Source organism: Manis pentadactyla, chromosome 14 (genome assembly GCF_030020395.1).
Source record: "Manis pentadactyla isolate mManPen7 chromosome 14, mManPen7.hap1, whole genome shotgun sequence".
In the NCBI taxonomy this organism is placed as follows: Eukaryota; Metazoa; Chordata; class Mammalia; order Pholidota; family Manidae; genus Manis; species Manis pentadactyla.
The window spans coordinates 21,748,180-21,770,644 of NC_080032.1; the positions used below are offsets into that span (position 1 = coordinate 21,748,180).

Here is a 22,465-nt window from a genome sequence, read left to right on the forward strand (position 1 = left end):
CATCTCAGTTTTCTTGGTAAGACTCCTCATTTCTTCCTTGAGTAGTAAATTTGCTTTAACTTGCAGGACTCAGAAATGTTATATGGAGATCACAGTCAAAACGTAACTGCTTACATTAGGCTATGTTGTTTTGTTGTCAGAGAACTGGGAATAATGGCATATTCTTCACATTTGCAGAGAGCTGGCAGGAAGAGAAGACTCCTCCCCACCTTTTTTTTTTCAATGCTGAATTTTGAAATTGTGTAGACTTCGTAAATGTGTTGCTGTGCTTTTGAGTGGATGACGTCCATCCCTTTTGAATATTTCTGTTAGCTCTTAAGTAATGCAATCTTTGTTCCCATATAACTAAATGCTGTCAAATCCCAAAAGTTATTCATGTGCACACTAAAATCTGATTAATGTAATTTTTCTCTTACAGGAATTTAGGCTTTGCAGTCTTGAAGTTTTTCTGATTTTACCATTTGATTGTCATTTAAAAAGAGAAGAAATGACTAAAACCATAAGTTATCAGTGTGATTCAGTTTCTGGGACTGATAAACACTGTCTCTAACAAAGGTTGTGTTTATTACTAGCTTAAGGCAATGTGTGAAGACATTAGGTAGCTTTATTTCAAGTTAATATAAAGCACATGATATGTAGGATTATGATCACTTTTGATACATTATTATTCAAGTATGTATTTATGGATTGGGATGCAGGGTAGTATGCTTGACAGACAAAGCAGTCACATGTGTTATGACCATTGTTACTTGAAAGTCATCAAAATAAGTGCCAATTCAGGTGAAGGTTAAACAAAAACAATTTGTGTTTCCCACTTTAAACTTTCCTCCTATTGATAATTTGTATTATTTTGAACCATCAGAAAGTATGGTAGGCATGAAGCCTCAAATCCTGAAAACCAGAAAGATGATGCTTATATATGTCAGTCTCTTGAGTCACATACCTCTGGTAAGATCAAAGAAGACAACATGGGATCCTGAAGTTTCCTAGAAAATGTATCTTTTGCCCTCTTAGGCCACAATTTTGCAGAGAAGCAAAGATTCTGTCTGTTGTGATACTGACATTTTTTTTTTCCTTGCTGAATCACAAGACAACATTGTAGAAGTAAAAGATTTCAAGCCCTGAAATAACCTCTAGCTTTTGAATTGCCTTTCAGTAAGGTAAATTTTCTTTATTTGGAACCACTCATTACCTGAACTGTTGAAAGCAATATTGGGATTTTTTTGAAAAACAACTTTATTGAGATGTACTTCATATCCATTACAGCTCAACTTAAGTTGTATAATTCCCCCACCTTTTTTTTAAAGTATATCACAGAATTGTGCACCTATTACTATAATCCATTGTACTTTTTTATTACCCAATAAGGAAGCCCATACTCTTCAGTAGTCACTCTCTAATTGCTTCCAACCTCCCCAGACCTGGGCAACTACTAACTTTCTATCTCTGTAGATTTGCCTGTTCTAGACATTGGCTATTAATGGAATCATGCAATGTGTAACCTTTTGTGACAGGTTTGTTTTACTTAATGTATAATGTGTTTAGGGTTCACCCATGTAGTAACATATGTCAATACTTTTCATTGCTGAATAATATTCCATTGTGTTGGTATACCTCATTTTATTTGTCCATTTATTGGTTGATAGACATTTAGGTTGTTTCCACTTTTTGATTATTATGAATAATGTTCTGTGAACATACATGTACAAATTTTTGCGTCAGTCCTGTTGGACATATAACTAGGAGTGGAATTGCTTGTCGTATGGTGACTCTTTAATCTTTTGAGAGAACTGCTAGGCTATTTCCCATATTGGCTGTGTCATTTTACAGTCCCACTGCTTGTCGTATGGTGACTCTTTAATCTTTTGAGAGAACTGCTAGGCTATTTCCCATATTGGCTGTGTCATTTTACAGTCCCACTAGCAGTGTATGAGGATTCCAGTTTTTTTATAACCTCACGAGCAGTTGTCATTGTCTGTCTTTCTTATTGTAGCCATCCTAGGTGGGTGTAAGGTAATAATAGCTCATTGTTTTGATTTCCATTTCCCTAGTGATTAATGGTTATTCAGCTTTTCATATGCTTATTAGAAACTTATCATCTTCCTTGGAGAAATGTGTATTCAGATCCTTTACTCATGTTCTAATTGGTTGTCTTTTACTTACTGAATCATAAGAATTCTTTATAGGTTCTGGATACCAGTCCTTCCCTTTTCAGATACATGGTTCGTAAATATTTTCTCCCCTTTTGTGGGTTGTCTTTTCTCTTTCTTAATGGTGTCCTTTGAAGCACGAAAGCTTTTCATTTGGATGAAATCCCATTTATATGTTCTTTTTTGTTTGTGCTTTTTGTGCCATATCTAAGAAAGTTGTTTGATCCAAGATGATGATTTATTCTTTTGTTTTAAGATGTTTATAGTTTTAGCTCTTATTTTTAGGTATATGATCCATTTTGAATTAATTTTTGCAGAAACTGTGAGGTAGGGGTCCAGCTTAATTGTTTTATATGTGGATATCAAGCAGTCCAAGCACAATCTGTTGAAAAGACTATTCTTTTCCCATTGAATTTTCTCCGCACTTTTGTTGAAATTCAGTTGACCATAAATGCAAAGAATTATTTCTGGACTCAAAGATCTATTCTGTAGATCTATATGTCCATCCTTATGCCAGTATTACACGCTGTTTTGATTACTATACTTTGGTAATATGTTTTGAATTTGAGAAAGTTAGTACTCAGTGTGTTCTTTTTCACAATTGTTTTGCCTGTTCTGGGCCCCTTGCACTTCCTTCTAAATTTTAGGATCATATTGTCAGTTTCTGCAAAATGACAGCTGGGATTTTGATAGGGAGTGCATTAACTCTGTAGATCAATTTGTAGAGTAATGCCATCTTAACAATGTTAACTCTTCCAGTCCAAGAACATGATATGTCTTTCCATTTATTTAGGTCATCTTCAGTTTGTTACAGAAGTGTTTTGTGTTTTCAGGGTACAAGTTCTACATTTCTTTTGGTAGCTTGATTCCTATTTTATTCTTTTGGATGATACTATAAGTGGAATTTAAAATTTTTTAATTAAATAAAATTTTAATTTGAGTATAAAGACTGCAATACTGTTTTGCAGTCTTTATACTCAACTACTATAAATAAATCTTTCTTTTGACTCTTGGTAGGATAGGCAATGATCTTTGACCCCCTCAGAGTGAGAACCCACTTGAGCATGTCTGCTCCGCCACCCCTTGCTGTCTCCACTGATAACCCAGTGCTGTTTATGCATGTCTGCTTTGGAATATTCCTTCTCTTAATAGCAAAACAACTTTGAGGGAGGTCACATTTTATGTGTTTATTTTTAGTTTTGAAGTAATAATTCTTAAGAAACAATTTCTGGAGGTAAAAGCAAAAAGTTTCCCTTCCTTTGAAGTAAATGATAAAGCAGAATAGTCATTCATTTTACTACAAAACTGGACACAAAATACCTGTTATGGATTGAATGTTAGTGGCTAAACTTAGCTGGATTCATTCTTTTAGCTCATGGTAGTGCACTTCAAAAAAAGATTCACATTTTTCTCTTTTTTGAATTGAAACACAGTTGATATGCAAATATTATATTGGTTTCAGGTATATAACATAGTGATTCAACAATTAATATGCATTATTAAATATTCACCATGGTACGTGTAGTTGCAGTCTGTTAACCAACAAAGATACCACAATATTGTTGGCTATATTCCCTATACTGTGCTTCCATCACCAAGACTAAACTATTAAAAAAAATTTTTTTTATTAAGGTATTATTGATAATACACTCTTATGAAGGTTTCACATGAAAAAGCCATGTGGTTACTACATTCACCCATATTATCGAGTCCCCCCCATGCCCCATTGCAGTCACTGTCCATTAGTGTAGTAAGATGCCACAGAGTCACTACTTAAAACTAAACTATTTTATAATTGGAATTTTGTATCTTTTTACCCTCTTCACTATTTTACCCACACCCCCATCCCCCCCCCCATGGCAGCTACCAGTATGTTCTCTGATTCTAATTCTGTTAAATCTCATTTTTTTTTAAAGTGTTTTTTATCAGAATATAGTTTATATACAATATTATATTGGTTTCAGATGCACAATAGTGATTTGACACTTAATAAACATTATTAAATGCTTACCACGATAAGCATAGTTAACATCTGTCACCATGTAAAGATATTGCAGTATTGTTGGATACATACTCCCTGTGCTGTACTTCCATCCCTGTGACTAATTTATTTTACAATTTGAAATTTGTGCCTCTTTATCCGCTTCACCTATTTCATCCACTCTGCCTTCCACCCCTGACCGTGGTCACCAATAGTCTATTCTCTTTTTTTCTGTTTCTGTTTTGTTTGTTTTGTTTTTCAGATTCCACATAAAAGTGAGATGATACTGTATTTGTCTTTCTCTCTCTCTGACTTACTGACTTAGCTAGGTCCATCCATGTTACTTTAAATAGATTCACATACTTTTCACCCATTCTTTCTCTTGAGCTGCTTGTACAAGGTGAAATAATACAGATGCAAGGATTCTTGCAGCTTAAATTTGGGAAGAAAGTGGTTATTTTCTCTGCCTTGCTCTTTCAACTTTTCCTTGGTAATATGTCATCCACATGCTTTTCTTGCTGTCTCTTCCTACTCATAGTTTGTATCCAGACATTACTATTATCTCCTAATTAACTTTTCCTCCAGATTCTGACACTTCTAGTCAATCTTGGTTGGACATTAGCAAGAAGAATTAATTTTTAATTTTTAATTTTTAATTCTTTATCATTAATCTACAATTACATGAATGACATTATGGTTACTAGACCCCCCCCATCATCAATTCCCCACCACATACCCCATTACAGTCATTACAGTCACTGTCCATCAGTGTAGTAAGATGCTGTAGAATCACTACTTGTCTTCTCTGTGTTGTACAGCCCTCCCATAATTTCTTAAGTATTGCTTTTATTATGTCATCTCATCCCATGCTCACAAATGTACAGTGGCCACTCTTGCTTACAGAATAAAGTTAGGATGCTGTATCTTGGCATTTCAGGGCCCTTCCCAGTGGAACTTCTCTTTTTCAATTTAATCTCTCATTATTCCCCAATCTCAATCCACTTCTTGACAGGAAGTAGCATCTTCTGCATTCCAGACATTCCTATCTCCATCTCTGAGTTTGCTTATCTTACTGTTGGATTTACTCTCCAGTGTAAGTACCTCCCTTCCTCAGGAGAATTTTAGATACTTTTTGAAGGTCAAGTTCAAGACTCCTTTCTTCTTTATAGCCTTAACTGATCTTCCCTGGTCACTGTGGTTTGGTTTTTTTTTTTACATTTCTGTCAATTTCTTTAATGTATGATTCTAGACACAAAATGTTGTTAAGACATACTGTTTACCCATCAGCCCTTGCTTTTAATTTTTTAGTTGTAAAATACACATAACAAAGTTTACCATTTTACCTGTTTTTAAGAGTACAGTTCAGTGGCATTAAGTATATTCACAGTGTTGTACAACCATCACACTGTGGTCTGTTTTTATTGCCTTATACCAATGGCTACTAAACTTTACTACATTTTATTTTTAGCATGTAATAGTTTGTTCCCCCTTGCTCCTAATAAAATCTCATGCTGAATCCCAGTTATAACAAGGCAGTGGTGGAGGAGGGAAGTGTGAGGTGTCCTAGAACCTTACTTATTCAGCATTCTCTCTGCTAAGGTATCCTTAAAAAATCATAAGGTTCTGTGGTACACAGTTGGGAGAACCAGTTGTCTGTGTACTGAGCATTCAGCTTTACAAAACTGTGTGATAGCATTTTGTCAGTATATTTTGTCTCTCCCAGTGCATTATAATTTTCTGGAGTTCAGAAATCATGTTTATAAAACTAGGGATGTGTGCTCCCTGTGGTATTTAGCATAATGCTTTACAGATAGTAGGTACTCAACATATATTTATTCTTTCAATTGATATTTCTTAAATTTTATATATTTTTATACTCATTGCACTCAAACCAAGGAAAAACGAGGTGTTTTTTTTTTCCTTACATGGGAATATTGCCATAGATGATTAGAACTGTAATTACCACTCATTTCTAGGAAACTTGAGAAAACAGTTATTCCTAGCCAAATCCAAAATTGTCTTTCCTACAACATGAACATGACAAATCATATCTAGAGTATATTTTTCTGACAGAAGGTTGCTTCTAGGAAATACTTCAGTATCCTTTTGAAATATGAAAAACAAAATCCCAAGTGTTAACTTGAAAAGTAAGGCCCAAATGATTCTTATACAAGTGGGAAAAATCAAAAGCCACAGGTAAGGGAGTGAAGTACTGATAAAGCATGCATGCAGGCTCTTTGAAGGCCTTTCAAAATAATTATTTTGTCTTAGCTGTTGTGTGTGTTAGAAATGCACAGATATTTGAATTTATATCCTCATAATCCATTTGTGAAAAATAGTATGAAAATTCAGTTCAGTTTAGAATCATAGCATTAAAAGATACTCTAGAGATTAATTTATTTTATTTTTGTGCCAACTATGATAAAAACAGTCCCTTTTCTAATTGATGGTCACAAAACTCGTTTTTCTTGTTTAGTGCCCTAGAGGCAAAGATGATTAGATGATTCGCTGTTTGAAAAATGACATCCTTTCTATTAAGATAAATTATTTGTTAAATTATTTAAAATACATAAAATGTGAGGATGCAGGTGGGTGGCCTTTTTTGTTTCTAATTTTATGTTGGTCTGTCTTGCAGTATTGATAGGTATCACATGACTTTGCTCACCAGTGTATTCTCCTTTATGGTAGGTAACATTAGACTGGAAAGTCATTGTTTTGCCACTACTGGCTTTTATTTTATTTGCACAAAAGATTTTTTAAAGCCAGGTATTTGGTGGAGAATTTCAGCTGCTGGTCAAGAAGAGATTACAAGTAGGGAAGGCTCTGTTTCCTGTTTGGTGGGCATATAATGCTGCAGAGATAGATCCTGGTTTCCTTTCCTTACTGTACATGTGTGTAGTCAGAATGACCTGTTTTAATACTTTTAAATAGCTGTTCTTGATACATTCTCTCCTAAAAAACTTCCAGTTAAGGAGAAACTGGGACTTTTATGGATCTAACTTCAAAGACTTGAATTTTGTGGTTAGCATCATTGTCATATGGTATGTCAAATAGATCAATTCCAACATTTTAAATACAAAATATTAAATTGTTTTGTTTGATAGTTCCAAAATTACAATTAGAAAATAGTTATTTAAAATGGACAATGTCCACTCCTACATTTTTATAGGCAGGTGCTATTGTCTGGTATATTATGTGATACAACTGTAACTTCTGGTATTTAGAGCAGAGGAATATAATACACATTTGGAATGCATTCAAGTTTACTGTAGTTCTGTGGCTAGGACCCCTGATAACTCCAAATGTTACTTTGCAAATGGTAGATTTTGCAAAAAAATTTTTTTCAAAATTGGTCAGCTGGAACAGGACACCATTCCTGTGGAAACATCCTGCTAAATAAGTTCTGTTACTTCAGTACCTTTCATTTCCATCCTGTTTCAACAGCCTGCTTTCGTGACTTTGTTATCACTTGTAACTGCTTCTCTTCCAGAACTCCCTCTAGGATCTACTCTGACCAGAGTCAGCATAACCCTTACTCTTCTACTCCCTTTGTTCTTATCCTTCATAGAGCTCTCTGACCCTTCCCTGGTCTTACTTTTTTTTTTTAATGGAAAAATGGGGTCATTTGATCCTTCTCCGGTCTTCCATTTTTAAACACCTCTGTCTAGTTCTGTAGCCAGCCTGCTGTGTGTGGCTGGGGAAATTCCCATTGTTGCTGGTTAGTTAGGAATGTAGAGTTTTAGTTCTTGCAGGAGCTTCAGGAGAACTCAGCAGACCTTTTTTAACCTGATTCTGCAACCTTAATGACCACCCCCTCCAGTCCTTTACTCCTGTTTCACTTCCTTTATCCACAGCAGAATGCTTTTCTTCCTGCTTTTTAGAACATAAAGGGAGAGTCCTTTAACTTGGATGCATGGATTCTCAAATGGCTCATGGAAAGGATTCAGGGCATCAGTGAATTTGGATGGGAAAAAAATGTTACATCTTTATTTTCATTAACTTCTGATTGAAATTTAACATTTATTTCCATTATTAATGTAGGCAACAAACCATTAGTAGCAGTGTCTGTGACTTAAGCATCTGTAGAACTTAGTTAATTTCATGTCATTTGTGTAGATGTGGATGTCACATAGGCTTGTCACCCCTTTAAGGTAACAGTAGTTAATAGATTTGCTGTTAGATCTTATTGTTTAATGCATTAACAAAGAACATATTACTACAGCATATATTTTGTTTCTTAGATTTTATAACTACATTTCTTTGTTGTTATAATAGTTTGTAGTTATAATTCTTTGATTTCCTATGTACTTTATGCATTTAAATAAGCTTGCCCAAAATGCCAAAGGGTCTATGGGTCAAAGAAGAGGGTTAAGAATTCCTAATGTAGAGGCTTCTATCCCCCATCTCCTCTCTTAGCCTTTTTTCTCCTTCCTGCCTCAGGACAGTGTCTCCACTTACCCCTGGGTTTGTTTTTCCTGTACACACCCTGGACCCTTACTGTGTTCATTATCTCTATATTTTCTTTATACTGTTCTTTAATGTTCTTTAATAGTTTTGATATAATAAAATACCTGCATAGTATATGTTCAGAGGGTAAAAATTCAAATAGAACAGGTGAATATAAAATAAAAAGATAATTTCTCCTCTGGTCACAAATCCACTTTCCTGGGAAAGCCTGTGGACTTGTGTACAATTTGGAAAATTTTTATTTTTAATGCTACTCCAGTCTGTGTAGAACCCTTTACTTCCCTCTACTTAATTCCTACTTGTGTTTTTGAATGCTTAGATCAGCTATCATTTTGATGCCACAGCTTTTTGTTCCTCAAATCTTGGTCCTGAATTATATTTTAGCACTTTTTACATTAGACTAAAAGTTTGCTTTGCATCTGCAACTACTCTCTCATACCTGGGAGCTCCTGTAGGAAAAGGCAGGGATTGTTTCTAGTCAAATATGAATCCCCAGCATATCCAAACTTAATGACCAGCACATTGTAGTTACTCAGTAGATGCTACAAATGAATAAGTGGTCTCTTAGTTGCTGGGTTGGCACTTACTGTAACTGATAATCTTGTGTATAAATTGGTCCACATTTAACTGATGGTCTGTGATGAAAAAAATACTTTTAAAATTCATTGGAAAAATTTCACAATATTACTAATTGATCAAAACAACAGTATCATTGAAATAAGTGTTTTTTACTTATCTAGAATTTCAGTGTTTGAGAAAAAGCATATTGAGAGATGAAATGAGTAGCTGAGGATTTCAGTGAAGACTTCTAGAAGCACATTAGAGGGTTTCTGATGTTAAGTCTGATAATGGTTTTAAATTTAATCTATTGTTATTTCATTTTGTAGTTTATTTAATAAACTAACATTTATTATTTACAGTATGTCACTCATTTTGCTTATTTCATGACTGTTCTGTCCCTTTAAAAAATTCTCAGACAAAAAAGAGTCTCTAATAATTTTTAAGAAAAAAAAAATTCTCAAACAACTTTGATTTTTCAGAGTCATAATTGAGAAATAAAAGGTGAGGGAACAGAGCTTATACCCAATTTTCTGGATGTAGGGCTGAGGGATGCTTCCGAGTCTGTGCATTGGTTGAGATATTTCTTTCTAGTTACCACCAGGTGGCACCACTGGCCCAGAACAACTGGATTGCTGCCCAGAATCAGAAAGAAGGGAAGGTTTTGAGAGGCCACCTGTTGTGTAGTTGGGGGAAGGAGGTGGATAATCTTGTACCCTTTTTCTCTCTGTTCTAGAGATTTTTGTAAGGAATGAAACACATGAAGAATTGAAATCCTTATTACCTCATCTGGTCATTTTTATTTTTCTTTTTTTCTGTCTATATCTGTAGTTCCTTCAGAAACAGGTAACATTTTTCTAACAGTCACTTTGTATTCTTGCATCTTGCTTTTATAATGCTTTTGTTTCTTACTATAGAGGATAGGGAAAAACTAATAATTCTCTCACAGCATTGAAAAAAATCTGTATTCAAATTCCCACAATTACAGTTTAATTGTAGCCAATTGGTTTTCTGAACTTTTCAGAAATCTTGGCTACAACATAATACTATTTAATACCAGTATTTTTTCAAAAATCCTAAAATAGGTGTTAATAAATAGTATTTTACAGCAGTGGATATCGGTATCAGTAACAGCATAGGTCGGAATATCCAGGTCTTGCTTCTTTCTGGCTGATATAATGATGACCTGAAATACAGTATTTATGACAAGGGATTTCTCCAGTATCCTGACATAGTAGCCTTATTTCGTGCTGACTCTTCCACTTTTGCATATCTTTCCCTAAACTCTTTACCCATCTTTTAAAAAGGTGTTTTTTGGGGGGAACTTTTAAAAATAAGGGGTATCCTTGTGATTAATAAGGAGTATTCCTTATTAATAGAAAGAACTTTGTGTTTTCCCTTCCCCCATTTCTGCCTTGAAAGAAAATCATAATGCTGAGTAACAACATGTGAATAGTTAATTCCTTTTATAAGAAGGTTGGTATTGTAAACAGAAGATTTAAGATAAAAATATAGTGAAAAAAAACAGGTTTCTTAATAATGGCCTCTTAATACAACCTCAGTTGTGATCAGCAAAGTAAAACCTGGTTCAGTAAAGTTTAAGATGTTTGTTTTTCCCCATTGTCTTCCATTTGATTTTGTTTTAGAATAATAACCATAAAAGTATATTTATTTTTCTTGTATACTCGAGTCTTTCAATTTGATGACTAAGCTTGAGTTCCTAGTCTTTCCTAAATACTTGGATATACACACATACACCTACCCTGAAATGACGAGGAAAGAAAAATCCATTTTTGTGGTTTTGTAAAGAAATGTCTTGCTGCTTTGAGCTTTAATTTCTTGAAGAGTGTTATTTTTAATGCTGAGTTTCTGTTTAAGCAAATGCTTTATTCACTTTAATACATGCTTTTAAAAACCTAGTGTGATTAAAAACATTAAGAGGACCTTAAATACAAATTGATCCTGTTGCTTCTTGTGGAAAATAATGTCACTGGTTTGGAATTTTCCTGCAGTCTTTGTTTTCTGTTCTAGTTTTGTGAGAAAGGGAATTTCAGCATACTAATGTAAGTTATTATATGGTGTTTTCTTGGAGCATTTCACATTCTTGAAAATACACATGGCAAAATTGATTTTTATTAAGAATTTATATAACTTTAAGGTGCTGAGGTGTAGGGCTTAACTCAGGTCAGTGTGTCATGTAAAGCCAAGTTTTTACAGGGCCCTTGAAGGCTTCCAGCTGAAGATGGCCATATAAAGACAGCGCCAGTCTGTTAGAACCTCTTAGAGAGCTTTCCCAAGGTGTAGTCATCTTCCAGTGAATGCTCTATCCCACCCCCAGCTGAGGTGTGCTGCTCTGAGGTTCCCTTTCAGCATATACTCTTGGTTTTTAAAATTGCTAACAATGGGAGCCATACTGCTAGTAGAGCTGGCAGCACATGAGCCCAGTGACCCCGTAGGTGCAATTATGGTTTGTTCTGTTACCTGGTGTGCATGCTGCACACAGACACACACACCCAGTACAGACACACATACCCAGTACACACCCATCCACCCTAGTTTGGGTTAAGAAGAGGTAATAAGAGCTAGCTAGGCTTATAGTGCCATGCCTAAATTTGCTGGCTCAAATTTCTTACTTTGGCATCATCTTGCTCACTGGGGAGCTGATGGCAATTACAGAAGCAGTACCAAATCAACAATGCCAATGGAATTACTTATTTTGAAGGAGGTTCAGTTGTGAATTCTTCCCTTGGTGGCCCCTTGCAGTAAGGATGAGGGCACAATGACTAGAGGCCAGTACTTTTCTAGAAGAGCCAGATCAGCAGTGCTGGGTGTTAGCCCATGGGTCCATTTAAACACAAGCCTTATCCATAGCATTTCCTAACATTATCATTGTCCAAGTGGGCTTTTATTTATCTGGGTCCTACTTCCCAACTAGAGAAGAATTTTGTTGCTGGACAGCAGCTATGAGATAGTTCCTGTCATCTGAATATACTGATGACATGTTGCTTTCACAAGCTGGTGCTCCTCAGTGACATTAGTAGAGGAGGACAGGACACGAAAAGTGAGAAAGTGTTGACATGAAGTCTAAGTACACCTGCCACCTGAACCTCCTGGGAACAGGTAACACTATAGTGCCTGAGCTTATAACAGAGTGGTTATAGGGAAAAATGGGTTCTGAGAGATAACTCCTCTGCATCTAATGACAAGGGTATGTCAGTGTAATGACTCCTGCATATAGATATGGGTTCAGAAAGATTAAAACTGCATGTTTGGTTGCTGGAGCTCTGAGGGTATTATATCTAATACCTGGGTCTATTAAAAAAAAAGAGGCCTTATTTTAGATAGATTGATCAAAATTATCTATCGTTTTTGAAACATGATTATAATTTAATGACTTGCATGAATATATTAAAATTTTTTTGTGTGGCTTAAAATTAAATGGGAAAAACATACCTTCCCTAATCAATGCCATTTACTAAGTTTTTTGAAGGTTATTATATTAGAAGTACTGCATATCTGAAAGCATACTATTAAAGTTTCTGTATCAGAAATTCACTTTTCATAATTTTATTTAGCATACAACTTTGTTGGTAATTCATATGTGTGCCTTGTAGCCCATTGTCCGGTTGTATAATCTTTCAACCAAAACCATCCTTTGCAGATGCTTTTACTGACTCTGCTATCAGTGCTAAAGTGAATGGTGAACACAAAGAGAAGGACCTGGAGCCCTGGGATGCAGGTGAACTCACTACCAATGAGGAGCTGGAGGCTTTGGAAAATGATGTTGTAAGTAAAAATCTTTTCAGTTAGGTTCAAGCTATGGTCATGTGATGTGTTGTGACATCCTATTACTTGGTTGGTTGTTTTCTGTCATTTGGGTTTAATTTAAGAATGCTATTGTTGATGTGAGTGTATTTAAAGCAGCAGTTATATTCTGCATTTAGAGCCTTCCCCCCAGGAAGTAAATACAGAAAAATGTTTCTTTGGAATGCTTATGAATTAATTCTTTCTTTTTAAAGTAAGTCATAATAAATAACTTACAAATCTAAATTGGAAACCATGGGAAATTAGAAATGCCAGCATATTTTGCTTTGAATGCTCTGCAGAATTAGGCATTCTAAGAAAAGTGGTGTATCTTAATTGTCTGACTTTACCTCAAGGTGAGGTCAAAGTACAATTTCTGGGCTTCTTGTGTGAGGAAGAAGTACTTGTTAATAAGATGATACAGTTAGGTTACATTAAAATTAAAACAATAAGTAAATTTCTTGGTCAGAAAATTAGGATCATTCACCACGAAAATCTGGTATTTGTTACTCAAATGTATTTATATATAATATATGCTTTGTATATAATGTATATGATATGTATGTTATGGGAAAAGTATAAATTGTACCTGAAACCTACTAATATACTAACAATTATTAATACATCTATATATTTTTACTTTTCTCATAACATATCAACTACAAATCAAATGCTTAGTAACGACTATCTTTATTATTCTATAAATTATGTTTCTGAAGTGCAGAGATAGAAAGTAGTTTCTTGCCAAAAAAAAAAAATATAGGTAGCAGAATTTGAGTTAGATGAATCTTCCATTGAATATTACGGAGAAGTCCTTATAACAAATCTGTTTGATAAGTCATCCAGTTATAAAACTGGAAATACATAGGTAACACATCATGATTAATTTTCAAATTTTGAAGAACCGTGTATAACCTAATGGGAAGGTGTACCACATCATCTGTGTGAAGCAGGCAACCTTTTTTTACTGATAGTGAGATGGATAAATTGATATTCATTCCAGTAATGTTTATAAAAAAAAATTTTTTTTTGGTATCATTAATCTACAATTACATGAAGAACATTATGTTTACTAGGCTCCCCCCCTTCACCAAGTCCCCCCCCCACATACCCCTTCACAGTCACAGTCCATCTGCATAGTAAAATGCTGTAAAATCACTACCTGTCTTCTCTGTGTTGCACAGCCCTCCCTATGCGTGCCCCCCCCACACTATACATGCTAATCGTAAGGCCCCCTTTCTTTTTTCCCACCCTTATCCCTCCCTTCCCTGCCATCCTCCCCAGTCCCTTTCCCTTTCCCTTTGGTAACTGTTAGTCCATTCTTGGGTTCTGTGATTCTGCTGCTGTTTTGTTCCTTCAGTTTTCCTTTGTTCTTATACTCCACATATGAGTGAAATCATTTGGTACTTGTCTTTCTCCGCCTGGCTTATTTCACTGAGCATAATACCCTCTAGCTCCATCCATGTTGTTGCGAATGGTAGGATCTGTTTTTTTCTTATGGCCGAGTAATAGTCCATTGTGTATATGTACCACATCTTCTTTATCCATTCATCTACTGATGGACATTCAGGTTGCTTCCATATCTTGGCTATTGTAAATAGTGCAGCGATAAACATAGGGGTGCATCTGTCTTTTTCAACCTGGAGTGCTGCATTCTTAGGGTAAATTCCTAGAAGTGGAATTCCTGGGTCAAATGGTATTTCTATTTTGAGTATTCTGAGGAGCCTCCATACTGCTTTCCACAATGGTTGAACTAATTTACATTCCCACCAGCAGTGTAGGAGGGTTCCCCTTTCTCCACAACCTCGCAAACATTTATTGTTGTTTGTCTTTTCAGTGATGGCGATACTTACTGGTGTGAGGTGATATCTCATTGTGGTATTAATTTGCATTTCTCTGATGATTAGCAATGTGGAGCATCTTTTCATGTGCCTGTTGGCCATCTGGATTTCTTCTTTAGAGAACTGTCTATTCAGCTCCTTTGCCCATTTTTTAATTGGATTATTTGCTTTTTGTTTGTTGAGGTGTGTGAGCTCTTTATATATTTTGGATGTCAATCCTTTATCGGATCTGTCATTTATGAATATATTCTCCCATACTGTAGGATACCTTTTTGTTCTATTGATGGTGTCCTTTGCTGTACAGAAGCTTTTTTTTTTTTTTTTTTACTTAAAATTTTTTATTAATTTTTTTTTTTTTTTTAAATAATTATTTTTTATTGAAGGGTAGTTGACGCACAGTATTACATTACATTAGTTTCAAGTGTACAACACAGTGGTAGAACATTTATATACATAATTCTAGGTTCCAGCTATCACCCTACCAAGCTGTTACAATATCTTGACTATATTCCTTATGCTATACATTACATCCCGGTTACTTATTTATTTTACCATTGAAGTCTGTCCTTTTTTTTTTTTTTTTTTTTTTTTTTTTTGTGAGGGCATCTCTCATATTTATTGAACAAATGGTTGTTAACGACAATAAGATTCTGTATAGGGGAGTCAATGCTCAATGCACAATCATTAATCCACCCCAAGCCTAATTTTCGTCAGTCTCCAATCTTCTGAGGCATAACAAACAAGTTCTTACATGTAGAACAAATTCTTACATAATGAATAAGTTACATAGTGAACAGTACAAGGGCAGTCATCACAGAAACTTTCGGTTTTGCTCATGCATTATGAACTCTAAACAGTCAGTTCAAATATGAATACTCATTTGGTTTTTATAGTTGATTTATATGTGGATACCACATTTCTCTCTTTATTATTATTATTTTTAATAAAATGCTGAAGTGGTAGGTAGATACAAGATAAAGGTAGAAAACATAGTTTAGTGTTGTAAGAGAGCACATGTAGATGATCAGGTGTGTGCCTGTAGACTATGTGTTAATCCAAGCTAGACCAGGGCAATAAAACATCCACGTATGCAGAAGATTTCTCTCAGAACAGGGGGGGTGAGGTTCTAAGCCTCACCTCTGTTGATCCCCAATTTCTCACCTGATGGCCCCCCTGCGACTGTGCCTGTCTTAGGTTGTTCCTCCCTTGAGGAATCTTACCCGTCTCTGGCTAACCAGTCATCTTCCGGGGCCATACAGGGAAATGTGAAGTTGGTAAGTGAGAGGGAAGCCTTATTGTTTGAAAAGGTTAGCTTTTTACTTCTTTGCATATTTATGCCCTGTGGCTTCTATGCCCAGCATTTGTCTTGAGGTATCTTTACCACTTGGAGGAGTTATGATACTCGGTAAATTTGATATGAGGCACGAATTCTATTTAAGGGTTGTAATTAGGAAGGAAGAAGAAAAGCTATAGAAGTAGCAGACGGAAGAAAACATGGGAAGATTGATTATTTCTTTGACATATCTTCTTGTAGAGTAACTTCAGCATGGATAGGTTTTAAGCTACTACTTAAATTGCGCACACACATTAACATAATAGGAGTATAGTTACATAACCAAAGCATATCTGTAATTACCAGCCATCTCCAGTGAAACCAAGAAAACCATTAAGACACCTTAGGCATTTGTGAAAACTTATCTATGATATGGTGGATATTGTCCAACTGAACTTGAACAGTCTGAGAGAAATCAGACAAATTAAAACAACCCATTCCTGGGGACTGTTCACATGCCATATGTTCTTTTAACAGTAAATAGTCTGTAGTTGTAAGAGTTTGGAGCGCTACAATTTGCACTTCTCCAAATTCTTGGTTGAGTTCCAACAGTATAGATCCAGTCAAATTTGTTGTTTTACTGTATGCACAGGCCAGCTTAGATATCTCCTTCCTCATTCCCATGGCAAGTCCAGGAACTGGTGGGATGAGTGCATCTACAGCTGTAGCAGTGTGTGGATCTTTGTTGGGGTTTTTTGATGATCATCTTCTGGCATGAGTCTTCCAGAGAGTGCAGATGTTGGAAGTTCTTTTTCATATCGTATCTTAGTTCATTTTCGGGGTAGCCCAATTAGGCTTTGATCCTCTGTATAAACACAAGCAGACCCTTTGCCTACACTTTTATATGCCCTTTATACCCTTGTGTAGAACTCGTTGGAGGTTACCACACAGGAACTGCCCTTTTTTTTTTTTTTTTTGCTTTGTTTTTGGTATCACTAATCTACACTTACATGACGAATATTATGTTTACTAGGCTCTCCCCTATACCAGGTCTCCCCTATAAACCCCTTTACAGTCACTGTCCATCAGCATAGCAAAATGTTGTAGAATCACTACTTGCCTTCTCTGTGTTGTACAGCCCTCCCTTTTCTCCTACCCCCCCATGCATGTTAATCTTAATACCCCCCTACTTCTCCCCCCCTTATCCCTCCCTACCCACCCATCCTCCCCAGTCCCTTTCCCTTTGGTACCTGTTAGTCCATTCTTGAGTTCTGTGATTCTGCTGCTGTTTTGTTCCTTCAGTTTTTCCTTTGTTCTTATATTCCACAGATAAGTGAAATCATTTGGTATTTCTCTTTCTCCGCTTGGCTTGTTTCACTGAGCATAATACCCTCCAGCTCCATCCATGTTGCTGCAAATGATAGGATTTGCCCTTTTCTTATGGCTGAGTAGTATTCCATTGTGTATATGTACCACATCTTCTTTATCCATTCATCTATTGATGGACATTTAGGTTGCTTCCTATTGTAAATAGTGCTGCAATAAACATAGGGGTGCATCTGTATTTCTCAAACTTGATTGCTGCGTTCTTAGGGTAAATTCCTAGGAGTGCAATTCCTGGGTCAAATGGTAAGTCTGTTTTGAGCATTTTGATATACCTCCATACTGCTTTCCACAATGGTTGAACTAGTTTACATTCCCACCAGCAGTGTAGGAGGGTTCCCCTTTCTCCACAGCCTCGCCAACATTTATTGTTGTTTGTCTTTTGGATGGCAGCCATCCTTACTGGTGTGAGGTGATACCTCATTGTAGTTTTAATTTGCATTTCTCTGATAATTAGCGATGTGGAGCATCTTTTCATGTGTCTGTTGGCCATCTGTATTTCTTTTTTGGAGAACTGTCTGTTCAGTTCCTCTGCCCATTTTTTAATTGGGTTATTTGTTTTTTTTTGTTGAGGCGTGTGAGCTCCTTATATATTCTGGACGTCAAGCCTTTATCGGATGTGTCATTTTCAAATATATTCTCCCATACTGTAGGGATCCTTCTTGTTCTATTGATGGTGTCTTTTGCTGTACAGAAGCTTTTCAGCTTAATATAGTCCCACTTACTCATTTTTGCTGTAGTTTTCCTTGCCCGGGGAGATATGTTCAAGAAGAGGTCACTCATGTTTATGTCTAAGAGGTTTTCGCCTATGTTTTCTTCCAAGAGTTTAATGGTTTCATGGCTTACATTCAGGTCTTTGATCCATTTTGAGTTTACTTTTGTATATGGGGTTAGACAATGGTCCAGTTTCATTCTCCTACATGTAGCTGTCCAGTTTTGCCAGCACCACCTGTTGAAGAGACTGTCATTTCGCCATTGTATGTCCATGGCTCCTTTATCAAATATTAATTGACCATATATGTCTGGGTTAATGTCTGGATTCTCTAGTCTGTTCCATTGGTCTGTGGCTCTGCTCTTGTGCCAGTACCAAATTGTCTTGATTACTATGGCTTTATAGTAGAGCTTGAAGTTGGGGAGTGAGATCCCCCCTACTTTATTCTTCTTTCTCAGGATTGCTTTGGCTATTCGGGGTCTTTGGTGTTTCCATATGAATTTTTGAATTATTTGTTCCAGTTCATTGAAGAATGTTGCTGGTAGTTTCATAGGGATTGCATCAAATCTGTATATTGCTTTGGGCAGGATGGCCATTTTAACGATATTAATTCTTCCTAGCCACGAGCATGGGATGAGTTTCCATCTGTTAGTGTCCCCTTTAATTTCTCTTAAGAGTGACTTGTAGTTTTCAGAGTATAAGTCTTTCACTTCTTTGGTTAGGTTTATTCCTAGGTATTTTATTTTTTTTGATGCAATTGTGAATGGAGTTGTTTTCCTGATTTCTCTCTCTGTTGGTTCATTGTTAGTATATAGGAAAGCCACAGATTTCTGTGTGTTGATTTTGTATCCTGCAACTTTGCTGTATTCCGATATCAGTTCTAGTATTTTTGGGGTGGAGTCTTTAGGGTTTTTTATGTACAGTATCATGTCATCTGCAAATAGTGACAGTTTAACTTCTTCTTTACCAATCTGGATTCCTTGTATTTCTTTGTTTTGTCTGATTGCCGTGGCTAGGACCTCCAGTACTATGTTGAATAACAGTGGGGAGAGTGGGCATCCCTGTCTAGTTCCCGATCTCAGCGGAAATGCTTTCAGCTTCTCGCTGTTCAATATAATGTTGGCTGTGGGTTTATCATAGATGGCCTTTATTATGTTGAGGTACTTGCCCTCTATTCCCATTTTGCTGAGAGTTTTTAACATGAATGGATGTTGAACTTTGTCAAATGCTTTTTCAGCATCTATGGAGATGATCATGTGGTTTTTGTCTTTCTTTTTGTTGATGTGGTGGATGATGTTGATGGACTTTCGAATGTTGTACCATCCTTGCATCCCTGGGATGAATCCCACTTGGTCATGGTGTATGATCCTTTTGATGTATTTTTGGATTCGGTTTGCTAATATTTTGTTTAGTATTTTTGCATCTACGTTCATCAGGGATATTGGTCTGTAGTTTTCTTTTTTGGTGGGGTCTTTGCCTGGTTTTGGTATTAGGGTGATGTTAGCTTCATAGAATGAGTTTGGGAGTATCCCCTCCTCCTCTATTTTTTGGAAAACTTTAAGGAGAATGGGTATTATGTCTTCCCTGTATGTCTGATAAAATTCCGAGGTAAATCCATCTGGCCCGGGGGTTTTGTTCTTTGGTAGTTTTTTGATTACCGCTTCAATTTCGTTGCTGGTAATTGGTCTGTTTAGATTTTCTGTTTCTTCCTGGGTCAATCTTGGAAGGTTGTATTTTTCTAGGAAATTATCCATTTCTCCTCGGTTTCCCAGCTTGTTAGCATATAGGTTTTCATAGTATTCTCCAATAATTCTTTGCATTTCCGTGGGGTCCGTCGTGATTTTTCCTTTCTCGTTTCTGATACTGTTGATTTGTGTTGACTCCCTTTTCTTCTTAATAAGTCTGGCTAGAGGCTTATCTATTTTGTTTATTTTCTCGAAGAACCAGCTCTTGGTTTCATTGATTTTTGCTATTGTTTTATTCTTCTCAATTTTATTTATTTCTTCTCTGATCTTTATTATGTCCCTCCTTCTGCTGACCTTAGGCCTCATCTGTTCTTCTTTTTCCAATTTCGATAATTGTGACATTAGACCATTCATTTGGGATTGCTCTTCCTTTTTTAAATATGCTTGGATTGCTATATACTTTCCTCTTAAGACTGCTTTTGCTGTGTCCCACAGAAGTTGGGGCTTAGTGTTGTTGTTGTCATTTGTTTCCATATATTGCTGGATCTCCATTTTGATTTGGTCATTGATCCATTGATTATTTAGGAGCGTGTTGTTAAGCCTCCATGTGTTTGTGAGCCTCTTTGCTTTCTTTGTACAGTTTATTTCTAGTTTTATGCCTTTGTGGTCTGAAAAGTTGGTTGGTAGGATTTCAATCTTTTGGAATTTTCTGAGGCTCTTTTTGTGGCCTAGTATGTGGTCTATTCTGGAGAATGTTCCATGTGCACTTGAGAAGAATGTATATCCCGCTGCTTTTGGATGTAGAGTTCTATAGATGTCTATTAGGTCCATCTGCTCTACTGTGTTGTTCAGTGCTTCCGTGTCCTTACTTATTTTCTGCCCAGTGGATCTATCCTTTGGGGTGAGTGGTGTGTTGAAGTCTCCTAGAATGAATGCATTGCAGTCTATATCCCCCTTTAGTTCTGTTAGTATTTGTTTCACATATGCTGGTGCTCCTGTGTTGGGTGCATATATATTTAGAATGGTTATATCCTCTTGTTTGACTGAGCCCTTTATCATTATGTAGTGTCCTTCTTTATCTCTTGTTACTTTCTTTGTTTTGAAGTCTATTTTGTCTGATATTAGTACTGCAACCCCTGCTTTCTTCTCACTGTTGTTTGCTTGAAATATGTTTTTCCATCCCTTGACTTTTAGTCTGTACATGTCTTTGGGTTTGAGGTGAGTTTCTTGTAAGCAGCATATAGATGGGTCTTGCTTTTTTATCCATTCTGTTACTCTGTGTCTTTTGATTGGTGCATTCAACCCATTAACGTTTAGGGTGACTATTGAAAGATATGTACTTATTGCCATTGCAGGCTTTAAATTCGTGGTTACCAAAGGTTCAAGGTTAGCCTCTTTAGTATCTTACTGCCTAACTTAGCTCGCTTATTGAGCTGTTATATACACTATCTGGAGATTCTTTTCTTCTCTCCCTTCTTGTTCCTCCTCCTCGATTCTTCATATGTTGGGTGTTTTGTGCTGTGCTCTTTCTAGGAGTGCTCCCATCTAGAGCAGTCCCTGTAAGATGTTCTGTAGAGGTGGTTTGTGGAAAGCAAATTCCCTCAGCTTTTGTTTGTCTGGGAATTGTTTAATCCCACCGTCATATTTGAATGATAGTCGTGCTGGATACAGTATCCTTGGTTCAAGGCCCTTCTGTTTCATTGTATTAAATATATTATGCCATTCTCTTCTGGCCTGTAGGGTTTCTGTTGAGAAATCTGACGTTAGCCTGATGGGTTTCCCTTTATAGGTGACCTTTTTCTCTCTAGCTGCCTTTAACACTCTTTCCTTGTCCTTGATCTTTGCCATTTTAATTATTATGTGTCTTGGTGTTGCCCTTCTTGGATCCTTTCTGTTGGGGGTTCTGTGTATTTCCGTGGTCTGTTCGATTACTTCCTCCCCCAGTGTGGGGAAGTTTTCAGCAATTATTTCTTCTAAGATACTTTCCATCTCTTTTCATCTCTCTTCTTCTTCTGGGACCCCTATAATACGGATATTGTTCCTTTTGGATTGGTCACACAGTTCTCTTAATATTGTTTCGTTCCTGGAGATCCTTTTGTCTCTCTCTATGTCAGCTTCTATGCATTCCTGTTCTCTGATTTCAATTCCATCAAAGGCCTCTTGCATTCTATCCATTCTGCTTATAAGCCCTTCCAGAGTTTGTTTCATTTCTGCGATCTCCTTTCTGGCATCTGTGATCTCCTTCCGGACTTCATCCCATTTCTCTTGCGTATTTCTCTGCATCTCTGTCAGCATGTTTATGATTCTTATTTTGAATTCTTTTTCAGGGAGACTGGTTAGGTCTGTCTCCTTCTCTGGTGTTGTCTCTGTGATCTTTGTCTGCCTGTAGCTTTGCCTTTTCATGGTGATAGGAATAGTCTGCAGAACTGGGACGAGTGACGGCTGGAAGGACTTCCTTTCTTGTTGGTTTGTGGCCCTCCTCTCCTGGGAGAACAGCGGCCTCTAGTGGCTTGTGCTGCGCAGCTGCGCGCAGACAGGGTTTCTGCTTCCTGCCCGGCTGCTATGGAGTTAATCTCCGCTGTTGCCGTGGGCGTGGCCTGGCTCGGGCAGC

General features: G+C 36.6%; 1 protein-coding gene across 7 annotated transcripts in view; it reads left to right on the forward strand.

Annotated features, from left to right (window-relative positions):
- The window catches only part of ATXN2 (ataxin 2), a 125,958-nt gene that overhangs the window by 47,013 nt on the left and 56,480 nt on the right, over positions 1 to 22,465 (forward strand). For all 7 annotated transcript variants that reach the window (XM_036929422.2, XM_057491882.1, XM_057491881.1 and 4 more), the window contains exon 6: positions 12,818 to 12,942. In XM_036929422.2, the coding sequence (XP_036785317.1) occupies positions 12,818 to 12,942 (125 nt within the window). The remainder of the gene's footprint in view (positions 1 to 12,817; positions 12,943 to 22,465) is intronic.